Source organism: Diabrotica undecimpunctata, chromosome 7 (assembly GCF_040954645.1).
Source record: "Diabrotica undecimpunctata isolate CICGRU chromosome 7, icDiaUnde3, whole genome shotgun sequence".
Classification (NCBI taxonomy): Eukaryota; Metazoa; Arthropoda; class Insecta; order Coleoptera; family Chrysomelidae; genus Diabrotica; species Diabrotica undecimpunctata.
Genome location: NC_092809.1, coordinates 60,759,286 through 60,776,420, shown reverse-complemented (window position 1 = coordinate 60,776,420; position 17,135 = coordinate 60,759,286). Strand labels below are relative to the sequence as shown.

General features: G+C 32.7%; 1 protein-coding gene across 3 annotated transcripts in view; it reads right to left on the bottom strand.

The window, feature by feature from the left end:
• LOC140445406 (serine/threonine-protein phosphatase 4 regulatory subunit 1-like) overlaps positions 1-17,135 on the bottom strand; it is a 462,854-nt gene that overhangs the window by 37,758 nt on the left and 407,961 nt on the right. For all 3 annotated transcript variants that reach the window (XM_072537408.1, XM_072537410.1, XM_072537411.1), the window contains 3 exons: positions 6,961-7,131; positions 2,382-2,668; positions 929-1,571 (listed from right to left, as the gene is read on the bottom strand). In XM_072537408.1, the coding sequence (XP_072393509.1) occupies positions 929-1,571; positions 2,382-2,668; positions 6,961-7,131 (1,101 nt within the window). The remainder of the gene's footprint in view (positions 1-928; positions 1,572-2,381; positions 2,669-6,960; positions 7,132-17,135) is intronic.

Below are 17,135 nucleotides of genomic sequence, written 5' to 3'. Positions count from 1 at the left end.
CATAGCTTTCTTATCGTATACGCACCCAGTGATGATTTTTAATTTAAATTAAATTAATTTTAATTGAATTCAATAATTAAATTCAACTCCATTCAATTCAATTCAATATTCCATTCGATTCCACTCGACTGTAATAGATTGCATTCGATTCGATTAAATTCGATCAGAGTCGATTCAATTCCATTTCATTCGATTCGATTCAATTCAATTCGGTTCCGATTCGATTAGTTTATTTTATTTCAGTTGTTTAATTTATTAAGAAATACGCATGTGATTGCATTTACTACTCGTAGTGTGTGGTCGCACGATTTACATTTAATTGCGTTTCTTTTGTTTTTATCTTTTTGACACCTCTGCGCGATCCATTTCACTGATCAATGCATTCCATCCGTAGCCAGAAATAAGAAAGCTATGCTTCCAAAAAATCACTTCAATGTTTAACATGCGCGCCGTTCACTTCCTGAGAATATACAAGCCTTATGTGCCATTGTACTTGAATGCAAAATTTCATGAATGACGTCTATCATTTAAAAAATATTTACTTGGTTCCATACTTTATCCCAACTCTGTATATATGCAGTAATGACGAAGAATATCAATAGAGTTTTAAAAAATTAGGAGAATAACAGTTTAAGTAACGAGAATTTTTAAACCGTCAGAAAATAATTTGAATTTATACGCATGCTCAGTTTCTTTCCCAAACAATACCCAAAGTACCTATTTAGCTGCACAGTTGGTTAGTTATGTTCCCAAATGATGTATAAACATATACTTATTTCTGATACGCCAATAAATTCAAATACAACTTAATGTTTTCAAAAAATTTACATATTTTGTGTAGAAATAATAAAAATTATCTAGGTCATAGTTGATGACGAGATAAATTGAAAGGTAGCTTGTCGCCAATAATAATAAAAAAGGTACTTACTATTGAATCTCCAGCACCATTTAAGATGTTTGAGGATTCCTCTCCACAGACTAAAACTGGATCTAAAGGCAACTCAGGACTAATATACCAATAATTGTGTGAGTAAAATAAATGCAAATCATCCTCTATAGTACCGTTATTATTGATATTTACCTTTTGTTCGTTGTCATTTGTGTCTTTATTCGTATTAGTGATTTTATCTTCTGTAGTGACATTCGAATTTAATTGACTAAGTTCATTGTTAACGTTTGTACTATGTTCAATATTTAAATTAGAATTATTTACAATTAATTTAATATTTTGCATTGCATCTGTTAATTGGTTATTTATTTTTTCGCTAATATTATCACACACTATCACATTTGGGGTGGTCTTTGGATCTTCTATCGAACCTTTATCGTTTAGGTTTTCAACATTACCGTCAGCATTTGCAACTGTGTCGGAAGATTCAGAACTATTTTCTTCGCTTTGTATGTCAGAAGAACTCCCCGGGATATCGTCATCTTTGATTTTTTCAATCCAACCAGTCTCTTCCAAATCCATTTCTCCTAAGTTTAACGGATTCATCATAATGTTTGCTTCTTTTGGATTATTAACGCTGAATCTTTCGTGCAATGATAATAATGGTGTTGTAACAGAAATCCTGAAATTTGATACATACATTCAAAATTAAAGATAATAAAACAGTTTTAACTTTATTTAAATCTTATTGGTATATTATAATTGGTATTATTTAGTATAGTCAAGGGAGATCTTATAAAAGACTGTCATATTCCTCTTTTGGTAGAATGTTACACTGAGGCATGCTTTTAAAATATCTGACAGTATTTCAACTATCGTGTCGTCTCTCCTCGAAAGTTGAGTGCTATCAATAATTTTCACTTTATGTATTGGGAGATCAACACAGTAAACTAAATGAACAGTTAGATAAAAGGTCTTATACTACGAAAAACCAGAACGAGTTATGATTACTTCGTTTAGGCTTTAGCTTCTTCAAAGGGACTGTTCCTTTTTTGCGGGAGACCGGAGTAGAGGCGAGCGATATCATCAGTTGATTATTGGGTGTGGTAGAACTGCTAGAGGAAGAAATCAGGAGAATTTAGGTGGGGTGGGTTAGCCTTGCCAGTTGTACGGTTACCAACCGTACACGGGTCATTGAATTAACTGTGAAGTATACAGTGTTTGGCATTGCAGCTTATTAATATCTACGATACCTTAGTTCATGTCCAGGTAAGTTAAAAATTTGCCGCAAGAAATTAGTTTGTCTCTCTACCACATTATCTACATCCTTCTTGAGCCTTCGTTTTTTCACGATGTCCCTAATATCCTCCAGTTCAAACATATTAAATTCTTTCCAAAGTTTCTAAATGTCAATACAATTTTCCCTACGTAACTCCATACTAATAAGAATCATAACCACGATACTTTCATTACAAGCAAAATCAAAACTTACATAAACTCCGCACCCTCTCCATTAACTAAAACCAAATCTCCGTTGTTACTATAATCCATTTTGGTTATGGGCGGATTGGCAAAAGTTGATATAAAAGGACCTAAAGAGTGGAAAGCCGAAACTCTAACCCATCGACAGTCATCTTTAAGTAGGACGCCAAAAGTTGGAGCTAATTTGAGAGTTCTTGTGTTCTGACTGCATGCACACGACACATAAGTTATGGCTTCTGCGCAAGTCTTTCTGACTCCCCATACGTCGTCTGTGCATAGTGTAAGGTATTTTGGCACCTACAAAGGTTTAAAGATAAAATTTGGTCATAGGTTTGAAATACAAAATAATTATTATTTTATGTTAAACAATACTATGGTTTGTAAATAAAACAGTGATGGATATTATTTTAAAAATGTTCACAAAACTTACTTAACAAGTAAAGGTAACAGTACCAAACAACGACCGAAATCTTATATTTTTATATATCATCATAGCGAATTCTGTATCAACAAATCATTCTCAAGTCAACTAATTCGTCAGTTTTGATATAATTTAAGGTTTATTGGTGTATCTGTTGACCTTATGATGTTCTTATTTTGTAAAACGTAAAATTTTAATTATCAAATAAATGATCGGTTGTCTACAAAAATAGATGTAAAATCTTTCTAGAACTTTACTAGTATGTATGATGTTTAAGCAAAATTGTTGTATTAAGCAAACAAGAACACAAAAATAGGAATTACAATATGCAGAACAGAAATGGACCCAAGAATAACTTAGTTCTTGCTTTAGTTCTATATCTCAACTTACACTGGAGCTTCACATTGACCACAAGCTGGCACTGGGTTCCAGAACTCTGGAATGGGTAACATGAATAAAGGGAAGATGATGAAGGTTTTATAATAGGCTTCCGAATAAAAAAAGCCTAGCCCCACTTAAAATTCACGCTTCTACTACATATGATAGTACTGAAGAAATAAGTCAATAGGTAAGGAATAAGGTCGTGGCTGCAAAGGATTTTAATCATTTTTATAAAAGTTGTTTGGGTTTAGTTTTCTTAAAATCGAGTTGTAGTCCATATTGATCTCAAGTGTGCGATATTATATCATTCAATTTAAAATGTCCAAGTCCTAACTGTAGTTAGCCAGTACTAAGGAGCCAGCGGCATATTTGATGTTCACACGGTTACAGCAATACCTACAATATTTTTTGTATGTTTCGATTAGGACTTCCTTAGTTCTTCTGAATAAAGGTGTCACCTTTGTCTCACTCCTTGTTGTGACCTTGTCTCCTCACACTTGTTTATATTTATAGGAGTGTTCTGTTCAGTACTTATTTTTGCTACTTGATACCTTCTTCTTCTTCTTCTTTATAAGCAATTCTGCTTGTTCATTGACGGATTGATACCGCTATGGAAGATATTGTCACTCCATCTTTTGCGCGATCGTCCGATACTTCTTCTTAAGAGTGCCGTCTTCGTACGGAGGTTGGCAATCATAATGGCTATTTTTATGTTTGAACTTGCAGCTCTAAACAAATCAATCGATCTGCATTGATACCAATCACGTATATTTTTCAACCAAGAATTCTGTCTTCGGCCAACAGATTTTCCTTGAATCTTTCCCTGTATTCTGAGTCTCAAAATTTAATATTTTGGTACCATTTACAAGTGACCTAGGTATTTCAGTTTTGTTGTTTGTATAGTAGTAATTAGTTCTGTTTTTTTACCAACCCTCTACAGTACTTCTTTATTTCTAATTCTATCAGTCCATGATATTTTTAATATTCTGGGATTTAACCTGATTTCGAAAGCCTCGACTTTTTTTAAAAGTCTCAGCTCCATATAATATTGAAAAAATATAACATCGAATGGTGCGTAGTCTGTACTATGTACCATTCGAGCATTTCCGCACGTTATGAGTGGCTTTATCCGTATAAATGCTGCTTTGGCAATCTCTATTCGCCTGTTTATTTCTGCAGTAGTATCATTGGTTTCATTTATCAAAGTTCCCATATTTCTACTGATTGGTAATTTATCTCTTGCTATTTTGACCATTCTGCGTATGTGGCTATTCCATTTTTTTTTTCTGTTTTAGTGTCCATTCGTTTATACATTGAACGTTGCATTTTCTAATGTCTTCACTTCTCTTTCGATTTCTCAGCGTATTTCCTGTAATTCTTCTCAGTACTTATCTCTACCGATTCAAATAGTCTTTGTGTTGTGGCTGTGTCAAGTCTTGTTTCTTATGCACATTATTGGTCTTAGGCTGGCTTTATAAATTCTTAACTTTATCTCAGTGTTAATATGTCGGTTTCGCCATATAATGTTATTAAGACATCTTCATAGTCTATTTGCTTTTTGTACTTGATCTCTCACTTCTTTGTCCAGACCTCCATAGCTGGAAAGTGTAATTCTAAGGTATTTTATTTTCATTACTTGGTTAATAATGATGTTATCGATTTCTATTTTATCTGTTTGGTTCTTCGCTGATTATTGTTTTGGATTTCGGAGTTGGGGATTGTCATATTAAACTCTTTTGCTCTATCTTAAATCTGTGGACTTGTCTTTGGAGACTATCTTCATCTTGGGCTATCAATATTGCGTCTTCTGCATAACCGAGTGTTTTTACTTCTTTGTTTCCCATTCCATATCCTCCTTTGTTGACACTTTTAATGATTTCATCCATGATTAAATTTAAGAGTATAGTGCTCCATGAGTCCCCCTGTCTTATTCCGCTGCCTATGTCTTGAGATTCTGTAAGTTATCCATCTATTCTTACTTCCATTTTGTTGTTTTGGTAGATGTTTTCAATAGTTTTTAATATCTCTGGGAAACTTCTCTATTGTACAGGAGACGGATTACATATTTCAGTCTGACTCTGTCAAATGCTTTCTTCAAGTCAATCAGACACAAAAATGCTGGTCTATTATACTCTAGTGATTTCTTAGTAATTTGCTTTGTCGAATATTGCATCTGTACATGATCTTCCAGTATGAAAACCTTGTACTTCATCTGCTAAACTTATCCTCTGATTCGTTAGTTCTTGTCAAATTTTAGTTTTAGGGTAGTATTTGACTCTGCAGTTTTCTGGCTGTTTTTTATTTCGTTTTTTGAATAGTAGAATTAGTGGTAGTTCTTCATTCTTCCGGCATATGCTTGATAATTTTGTTAATTGTTCGGTCATTGCTACTCCAGTAATTCGTTGGGTATTCCGTCTTTACCTGCAGCTTTTCTGTTCTTCAGCTTTTCAAGTGTTTTTCGAACCTCCTGTGTATTTATATTTTCTTCATTTGTGGTAATTTCTAGTGTTTCCGGTTCTGGTGTAATTTGTTCTTCTTCTGCACAGAGCTTTTTAGATAGTAAATGCATGTATCCTTTTCTATGTGTATTTGGTTCTATTAGTTCCTTTACATCCGTTCTGTGACCTCTTATAAAGCGCCATATTTCCTTTTGCAGACCATAAAAATCATGTTCCATTTCTTTCGAAAAACTTTTCCAGCAATCAGTTTTTATTATTTTTACAAATGCATGTTTCGTTTCTTATTGTCTTATAATTATCGTACGCTTCTTGTATTTTGGGTGACATGTATTTCATGTGAGTCTTTTTTCTTTTCTGTATATTTTTCCTTCACTTCTGTACAAAATCATGGAGTTCTTCGCTTTGAGAACGATTTATTTTTATTTATTTTTCTTTTACACAGAACTTCCTTATCTGATATTACGATAGTTGATACCTGTCGATTTCCATAATAAATTGGGTAGATGCATACATTTTGATACAAACGATAATAATGAGAGACTTTGCATGAACATACCAATATTAAAAAGAGTTAGCAAGAAAATAATAATTATGTAATTATGAATGTGTTGCTTGTGTGAGTCCATTTCACTCAATTCACATCAACCAATTGATTGTGAGTAAGTCTTATTTTATTTCTTTTACCTAATTATGTAATTGTAATTCGAAATGAAAAAAAATTGAAGAAATCTATAGAGAAAATTGGAATAAGTTTGTGTGTTAAAAAAAACATTAAGATTATTAAGAGTGACCAATTTGGGATGAAAATGATGGTTGGATGGAGTAGAAAAGAATAATATACGAAGCAGAAAGATAAATAAAACAAAAACAGGTTTTTGAAACAAAAAATCGTGAAAAACAAAAGAATACTTTCTGGGTAAATAATAAACAAAGAATAAAAAAATATATCCAGCTTCATATTAATATAAAATACGCCAGGCAGATGCCATAATCCTAATGCATTGGTAGTGTTGATGATTAGGATAAAATCAGGAACATTATTAAACTAAACGCAAAATACTAATTCAATGATCTTGACAATAATCTTGCTAATTATTCTTCTAAATGAAATAGTTCATTTGACAAGAAGCATTTTTGCTGAAATAAATGATTTCATTACCGAATTTCGTGAACATTCTTAAAATTGTTTTCACTGCTTAATTATATGATAACTATATCAATTTCCATCGAAAATTTTTAACTTAAAGTAAGATATAAAAAAATTCAAAGATTTGTTCAACATTTGGTTTTAAAAAATTAAAAAATATATATAAAAAATAAAAACTAACCAATATTTTCTCGACCGAATCGTGGCTGATTACGGCGGAGAAATTTCCAAAATATGCCGCACAAACTGTACGGATGTGAAATATTGGACTGGAGCATAAGTCTATGAACCTCCCGAGGAATACACGTTCCGTTACATCCCGGCCAAGTAATGGAGCTAATTTGCTCATTAACTGCAAAAGAGGATATCATTCAGAGCAGGAAACAAAAATAAAAAATATGTATTAGGATATCAAAAATAGCCCTAATTTAATTGTATTGGGTAAAAGCATGTAAGCGCACTTGAAGTGTAGATGTTAATATTTATCCAATACATAAGTTAGAAAGTTTTTAGTTGTACAAATTAGTTTTTAAACTATATTGCTAATTCGTACCACTCAATCCAATAAAAATTAAATGTTTACATAAAAAATAATTCTGACATGAAACAAATCAAATGTGAATGACTTAAAAGGCTTACTTTTTAATCAGTCGCGAGTTTGACCACCAACCGGACGTTTTTTTTTTTATTTTATGGCTTGGATAATCAGTCATGTAGCCAGTTGCCTATGATATTAAGGTTAATTTATAGTTCGTATGTGGAGTAAATGCCTAGTTACTAAGTAAAGTCGGCATCATTTTCTTTACAAAGAATTACTTACTATATCCGAACGACTGCGGTACCACGGGTGAATACCTATCCGACGAGGATTTCTTTTTAATAAAAGTTATCATCCGGGCCGGATTTAAACTCACGACCCCAACTCGGTAATTTAAAGCTCTTAGCATTGCGCCACCAAGGCGTTACACCGGTTAAACGTTCCTGGTTTAATGATTGCTGCTTTGGTTAACGTCTCATAAAATGAATACCTAGTCAAACAACATTAGACATTAGGGACGTTACACAGCTTACTATCTTTATTATATACTACCGGGTTCATATACTTTTATACTACTATAATTAAGTAATAGCAGTCGATATCCGGAAAAAACATAAACAAGGTAGTTTATGTACATTCTTCCTTTTCATATATGTTAGTTCTATGACCTGTAAAAACTTGACAATATTTAGTCTTATCTGTGATTCTGAAGATCAGCTGTCTTGCCATTTCTATTTCTTTAGTGGTCTGCCTGAGGGTCTTCTTTTACTTGGTTTGCCGGCTTTTACGATGTTTGCAATTCTCTTCTCCCATTCTCGTTATAGGGAATTTCTTCTTCGTTCTCTTCCCATCTCAATACACCTTGGGCACATTTTTGCATGATATCTTCGATTCTTATTCGATCACGTCTAGTTTTTCCTACTATATATCTTAATCGTATTTAGCTCAGCTGTTCTTAGGGCCTGTTGTATTTTTTTGTTTCTATTGCATATGTAACTATTGGTCGAATGCAGGTTTTATGAACCCTTGCTTGTTTCCCCACACCATGACTCTTAATGCACTTGCAGCGGTTGCCACTTTTCTGACTTCGATTGGAAACCTATGGTTCCTCTGTACCTTACCATGTAGTAATGCTTGTTTTCCACTCTCGAAACTTTTTGTTATTTCGTTTGATCATGGTCCTTCATATTTTACTTGCCCTTTTGTAATTTTATCTTCTTCTGACGCTTTTCGGTTTTTTAACTTTCGTATTACGTTTTCAACATGATTTTGAAATAAATTTTTACATTCTTTTGATTTTAGTGTATTTATAGACTTATATTCATTTATCGGTCTTTTTGACTACCATAAAAGTCGTGTTCAATGTCCTTCATGCATCTTTTATGGTCCTTAATCTTTAGCTTATTTCTTACTTCCACATATCTAATGTGATCTTTAGGTGTTTCCATACTTCTATATAATATGCGTCTATTTTCTCTGTACACAGTTTATATTTGCCTTTCTTGTTCCCAGAATTTCTTCTGGTGCTCTAGTATTCACTTGTGCTAAACCCTAGCAGCCTTGATTCAGCAAGCTAAAATATCAGCAAATAAAGTTAAAAAAAAAGAAGGTTAATCTTTGTATATGGGTATATTTTATACATTTATATTTTATATAAAATATACCCATATACAAAGATTAACCTCTTTTTGTGATACGTGGTATACAGCCAGCTGCAGGAATTATTTTCTTTGTGGATTTTTTTTTTTTAAATAAAGTTACACTTTTATCCAGATGCCTATCTTTTCTAGTATGATCATATAAAACGAATGAAGAGAGCTTGTTACGAGCGGTACTCGAAGACAAAGCCAATACCCGTCGACCACTAGGAAAATCCGATCTCTAAAAGGCGAAGATATAGCTGATAATGTAAATGGTAAGAAATCATTCTTCGAAAAACGAACACGACATAGGTCTCATAAACAAAAAAGATATCTAAATATATTAATTGACTCCATAGTGCTATTGGATCTTAATGTGGTGATGCGGTTTGAGCTAAGCAAATTGCTGACAGGGGACCAAAAGAACAGTACCATGCAAAGTACAGGCATGTACACCGTGAACAAACCTCTAAGAGTAGAATGTTTAAAAATAACTATCACCAACGATCTACTGAATGTACGAGGACATATCTACTTCCATTTTAGGTCTTAAATCTATATTCGAACCTCTGTAGTTATTCTTATTCATCCCATGTTCAATTGACCAGAATAGAAAAAAAAAAACAAAAATAATAAAACCGAGGACTCAGAACCCAATAACCAACAAAAAATTTCCAAAAAGAATGTCCAGCAACTAAGAGTTACCTGACTATCTCATTTCACTACTATATACGACCATATTGTATGCTGAGCACGAGAAGCCGATCCTAAACACAATCTGTAAACAATGTAGTCATATTCTTGAACAGAATATTAGTGATATAACTGCAAACCACAACGCTACAGAAAATCACAAAGGACATGCTTTGGTACGAAGGTCCTAGGACCAAGATCCAGAAATAATTAGGATTCGCACGAGATAAAAAGTAAGTGGAGAAAGTTACAGCTTTCCAAGTGCTGTTAAGAGATAATAAAACAGGTTTGGTATGCTTTTTGTAGTTCACAAAGAATCCGCTACTGCTTAAATAAAATAACCATTGAAACTTCCGCCTAGGAATACAACAGAATCAGCAAGATTGAGACAGTTGATCAAAAATTTATTTTACTAAACGAAGCGGACACTATGTTTAGGGAGATATAGTTTTTTGCGACAAGAAAAGTTATATTCTATGGTTGTAAATTAGAAAAAAGACAAGAAAGAAGTAATTCTAAATGAAAAATGGCACGAGTAGACTCGAGATGCTTAAGACCTAGTCATTATAAAACGAGAAAAACAAATATAGTTTTATTCTCTGTGTAATATGTAAATAAAATACACCATTATGTATTCGTATACGTCGGCGATAAGACCAGATATTATTACAAAACAACTGAAATCCCTCATTGAATCGAGAGGGAAACACTTCTTGTGGATATAATAGATGTTTATATATCTCAGCAGTTTGTAATACAGACCAAACAAATAATTGGACACTACATATGACTACCCCTAACAGTTAAAATTCTTGATAGAGATAATTTTCTCCTTGGAAGATATAGTATCAATCTGTAGAAATGAGGCAAATAAGAGAATATAAATTTCATTATATAAACATATAAAATATAAGGGCAAACGTCCATTGAACTCCAGAATTAACTTATACCCTTGTTTTGATATTAAACAGCACATTTGGCGGAAAACTATTTTAATTCCTTATACCACTTTTTTTTAGGTCAAAATTGGCAATCATTAACCCCATTTAGACCTGTCTCATGCCTTTCTTAAAAGTGTTATTGTACTGGTTCCATACCAATGCCGTAAATTTGTTATCCAAGAAGTTTCTATGAAGACTTGTACACTTTTGACCATTAATCTTATCCTTTACAATAAGCTAAAGCAATTTGTACTACAGAGCATATTCTCTAAGTATTCTAATTTTATTTTTTTATGGTATGATTTCTGTTTGTTTAGTTTTTTTTTTGTTTGAGACTGACGATCCACATTCCGAAAACTTTTAGTTCTTTTACACAGGGCATCTCTAAGGTTACATCGGCCTCTTAAATTAGTATACTGAGCATAATTACACCTGAGAATATCAGTAGAGTAGATTGATGTCACGGCTGCAAATACATTTTTTTAAAAGCAACTCGAGCTCGTGCCCTTCGGGACCTTGCGACTCGTCCCACTTTTCAGTGTATATTTTGCTAATCGCGTTCTATAGGTTTCTTAAATATCCTGTGCCATACTGTTCTGAGTTTTCCCGTTGTAAGTACATACTTATTTTCTCGTCATCTTGCGTCATTCCATTTTATCGTAACTAATGCTGCATGGGCAACAATAGTCTTTCCCACAACATGTTCTGTAGCCCAAAGTTGTATCTGCGTGTTCATATTCCGTTTCATAAACCTCTTCAAAGATTTTACGTCTTCGATGATTTTAGGAGTCCATGCTTCTGATCCATATGTATCAGCATCCTCGATAGCCTTAATTTTTACGTTAAACGACAAACATTTAGTCTCGAGCCAGAGGGAGTTGAGTATTCACTCGGTACCAGGCTGAAAACTTGTCAGATAAATTGTTGTTAACAATTTAATTGTTTAAATGATTGTATCTGCTAAACTATGAAAATTGTTCCTTATGAAAAAATGACAAAATGGCGTTTGGTAAACTTTGATCAGATTGTTAGAACCGAAGTTACAGCAATTTCGTGCAAAATTTAAGCTTTGGTGCATTCATTTTTGACCAAGATACGGAACTTTTAATAACGCGCTCTGAGGCCAAAGGCCAGCTCGCAACGAATGCGGGCGCGGGCGCGCCTAAATTCATTTTCAATCTTTTGTCAAAAAATGAACATAGAAACATTTACCAATGCTTGAAATGTTTGTTTTTCATTTTTCTATAACTTTCATTAACTAAAAACTGCCACCGTTTACAACCCAATTTTGTTTAAAACTCTTATAAATAAATCAATTCGCTTTTTAACGAAAATTTTAATCATAGACTGCTATAACTTTTTTATTTACAATGACAAAGTAATATTCCGTTTCGAAGCCATTTTATTGTTGCTTCTTAAAGACAGGAAAGATTTATTTTTCACGTTGAGAACGCCTATGAATATCTGTTCTGATGAGCTTTATTAAAGCGAAATACGTATAAACAGATACATAGACGCTTTGTACGTGAAATGAAATCTTGACTGTCTTTTTCATTTTATTCGGATCTACTCTGTATGAGTACAAGAAACCAATTTCTGCTTAGTTGAGGAGACATGTCGTGGAATGCAAATTTTAGATTCCCCATGTCTCTATTAACATCTTTATCAACGTCTGCTATGCCTTGCAATTTTTAGAAGGCTCAGATTAAGGCAGATATCTGAATTGTGTTTCGAAACTATTTTACGGATTTAATATCAGATGTCGCTATTGCGTCCATTTCGAATCCATTTTATTGTTGCTTCTTAAAGACAGGAAAGATTTATTTTTCACGTTGAGAACGCCTATGGATAGCTCTTCTGATGAGCTTTATTAAAGCGAAGTAAGTATAAACAGATACATAGAACTTTCATACAGACTATGGTAAGTAAATCGCAGGTAGTGATAAAAATTTTTCTGAGTGTATAAAAATATATTACATCAAATATGTTTTTACTCCATATAAAACGTATAATTAAAAAAACATATTTAATAAAATTACTCTCGTAAAAAATTATAAGCACAAGAAACTTTTTAACAATGGCTTGAAAATAACGGTTTTCTTTATTATAGGAACATAATCATGTTTCGAGTAAATAAAAAGATATTGCCCAATGTCACTGCATAAGAAAATATTTTTAAATCCATTAAAAAAAAACGAAAATATAAACTGATATTGGTTTTATCAGTTCCAGGTTATTTTTTCAATAAAATGTTATGACTGTGTTTGAAATGATTATTACTTTGTTTGTGTTAGAAAAAACTTGATAATAGATGTCTCTTTCCATAAAAAATATTTTTGAAGTAGGTATATCATGGTAATAACAAATCGACTATACAACATGACCATATTTACCAAAAAAAAAAACGGCACGAACTGATGTGATTTGGATAATTAGATTAATGATAATAAAATCAGAAGATTGCTAAGGACTTTTAGATTAAATCCTATAAAGGCACTAGTATGAAATACATAATGTTGTTCTGTTGATTTGCGATGTCACAATTTCTCAATTTCTTCAGAGAATAATACCAGATACATGAGAAATTCTTTAAACATTTTCGAAATTTACTAACCTAAATTCGAAATTTATTTGACAGTCAAACGTTCCGGTCGGAGAATACTGTTACCACGGAATCACTAACGAGGAGTTGTAAAGATAATAAATGAGAAAAATTAATGGATTCTTCCAAAATCAACCCTAATGACGACGATTTAATTGAAAAAAATCTGTACAGAACTATTATTAACGAGGAATTGTAAATTAATGAATATAAAAAAATTGACGTTCTCTTTAGAGACCAACCCCGATGATGATTTCAATTTCTTTTAGGATAACGAAGCTATGTTATCGAACCTTTGTGATAAAAACAAATGTGATATTCTTCTTCCATAAGTAATTCTGCTTGGACATCCGCGAATTAATACCTCTATGGAAGGTTGTCACTCCATCTTTTGCGCGGTAGTCAGGTACTTATTCTACTGGTTGGCGATTCATCTTTTGCTATTTTGACAACACGGGTCTCCCCCATTCTTCTAATGTGATTATTCCATTCTTTTTTCTGTTTAGTGCCCATTCATTTATACACTTACATCTACTAATACTAATATCTTCACTTCTCTTTCGATCTCTCAACGAATTTCCTGTAATTCTTCTCAGTACTTTCACCTCCGCCGTTTCCAATAGCCTTTGTGTTGTGGCTGTGTTGGGTCTCGTTTCTGATAAATGTCACTATTGCTCTTACAGTGGCTTTATAAATTCTCGACTTCATTTCAGTGTTAATATGTCGGTTTCGCCATATACTGTTATTAAGGCATCCTATTTGCATTTTGTACTTGATATCTCACTTTATTGTCCAGGTCTCCATAGCTGGACAGTGTAATTCCAAAATATTTTATTTTCATTACTTGTTCAATAAGTACTGATGCCATCGATTTCTATTTTACATCTGGTTCTTAGCTGATTACTATTGTTTTAGTTTTCTGAGTTGATTACATTAAATTCTTTTGACCTATGTTAAAACTGTGAACTAGTCTTTGCAGTCTATCTTCATCGTGGGCTATCCATATTGCGTCGTCTGCGTAACATAGTATTTTTTCCCATTCTGTATACTCTTCCTTTTTTTTCACACTACTTTTGATGTCATCCATGATTGAGTTAAAGAACATTGCTCAATTAGTCCATCCGTTTTATTCCGCTACCCATGTCTACAGGTTCTGCTAAGTTGTCCATCTGTTCTGACGTCCATTTTTTTTTTATTTTGGTACATGTTTTCAATAGTTTTTATAATATTTAGGTGAATTTATCTATTATAAAGAACTCTGTCAAATTCTTTAAGTCAATCAGACACAGAAATACTGGTCTATTTTACTCTAGTGATTTCTCAGCAAATTGCTTTAACGAATATTGCATCTGTGCATGATCTTCCAGTACTAAACCTCTGTTGCCCATATGTTAAACTTATCCTCTGATACATTAGTCCTTGCAAAATTTTAGTTGTAAGTTTTAGTGCAGTTAACAAGGAATACTTATGTAGTTTTCTGGCTGCTCTGTATCTTCTTTTTTAATAGTATAATTAGCTCGCTAGTTCTCCATTCTTCCGGTATGTTGTGTTTTATAATTTTGTTAATTGTTCCGTCATTGCTGCTCCACAACACTTCAGTAATTCGTTTGGTATTCCACCTTTACCTGCAGCTTTTCTGTTCTTCTGCTTTTTAAGTGTTTTTAGAACACCTGTGTATTTATATTAACTTCTTTATTTGTGGTAATTTCTGGTGTTTCCGATTCTAGCGTAATTTGTTCTTCCTCTGCATAGAGCTTCTTTAGATAGTCAATCCAAGTATCCTTTTCTGTGCGTTATCGGTCATAGTTTCTATTTCTTTCAAAAAACGTTCCGTGATCATTTTTTTTTTATTCTTCTTACATGTGCTTCGTTTCTTATTGACTTTTAATTATCTTATGCCTCTTGTGTCTTGGTTGAAATGTTTTTCAGGTAAGCCTTTTTTCTTTTCTTTGCATTTTTTCTTCTGCTGATCCAGGACTCTGGGTGCGAAACCACTGGATAAGAGTAGACCAAAGATAAACAATATGAAACAAGTTTTAGAAAAGCGGTATAGGGATTAAATCATCGTTAAACCACAAATGGATGTTTTTCTAACTTGTTAAAACGACAATGAAATGTTGACCAATGAGATATGAAGATGTATAAAGATAGATGAAACGACTAAAAATACAAGATCGTGATTGGGGGAAGGGGAGATGTTGCTGTCTGATGACTGACCAAATCGGGGGATGACAAACGGATAGATAACATTTTGTTAGCGAAAGAATAGCTGATCTAAGAAGCAAAATCACTTATGAGCCCAAATTATAGAACACAACATAGTCTAATAGGGTGAAGTAAACTGAGAAACCGTATATTTCAAAAGATTTATTTCAGGAAGGACCGCTGGCATGGTTTCTCGAGAAAACTAGATTACAGACTTATAAAACTGGATTCGAGCCTTCACAGAGCTAGTAAAAACGCTTCCTAGCGACTGCAGAACTTTATATCTCCTGTTTATACTAAGCCTCAAAAATTAAGCTCGAGCGATAAGAAGACTCAGAGTGATGAGTCTTCTTATCGCTTGACAAACTTGTAAGAATAGTGCCAAAGTCCAAAACCGAAAAATGAAGGAACACACTGGAAGAATTATATAAAATATGTAAAAATAACCGCTGATGTAAGTAAGGCCCGCCAAAAACGATGATGAACATATAGATAAATTCCCAGTATATCGACGTAGAAGGCCCGGGTTCTACACCTGGCGACAGTGAAAACAAAGTTTTAGAATATCTAAACGCCCCTGGTTGATTCAGCCTGAATAAATAGTTTTGAGGGACTTAAAAGCTGGATTATTTCTAGGTAGCTTTTACACACCACAAAAGATAAACATTAAAACTAATCCATAATTCATTAACACAGTGGTAATAGTAATTGAAGAAGATAATTATTTTTTAGTTACATTTTTGTTGATGCAATTTAATTCGGAAATCTTCAAAAAGATTTTAAAATGTGAATACTGCCTATCAACCAACATCTTGAGATACTAAAATATCGAATACCACGTTTTTATGGAAAATTAATTGCTAATAAAATAGTACACTTTTGTATTACCCTGTAAGAAACGAATTTCTCAAATACCTACTTCGAATGGAATGTTTTTTTTAAAGTCATTTTATATTCTAATCTGACTTCCTGATATTTATCTAATGAGTCACTTTTAATAGTTATTCTCATCAACTTAAAAAAAGCATTAAAACAAAACAGATGTTACCAAGAAACAATAATACATTTCATAATTTTAGAGGCCTAATTTTAAATTGCTATAAAATTAAGTCAGATTAGAAAATCATTAAATATTTGCAAAAAAATGTGTTTGAATATTTAACCTTTTATGAAAAATAAAATATTCAAGCAAAGCTGGCGAATATATATATATATATATATATATATATATATATATATATATATATATATATATATATATATATATATATATATATATATATATATATCTATTATATACTGTACTGCTCCACCATGTGCCGGTCACCAGCGTATTCTGGTCTAAGCAGCAAATTCATTAGAAGTAGAAGTTTAAACTACTAGGTACTAGGTTAGGCTTTTTTTCACCGGGGCAAAATTCTAACGCACTGCCATTAGAGCATTACGATTTAGCGAAATGGCGAAACGATTCACCTACCAAAGAATATGAAAAAATAGAAACGAAAGCAATACACCGACAGCAGAAAAGGATGATGAGTGCAGAGATTCTATGTATTTTTAGCAGAAGAGTTTAATAAAATATAAAATCATAAAAAGATAATTCTCGAGAACTACAATGTGAAAATAGGAAAAGAACCAAGAAAGAAAGAAGTATAATTCAATCACCTGAAGAAACTAATGAAAATGGACAAAGAATGTAGGATTAGCAGCAAAAAACAGCTTAGTAATAAAAAATAT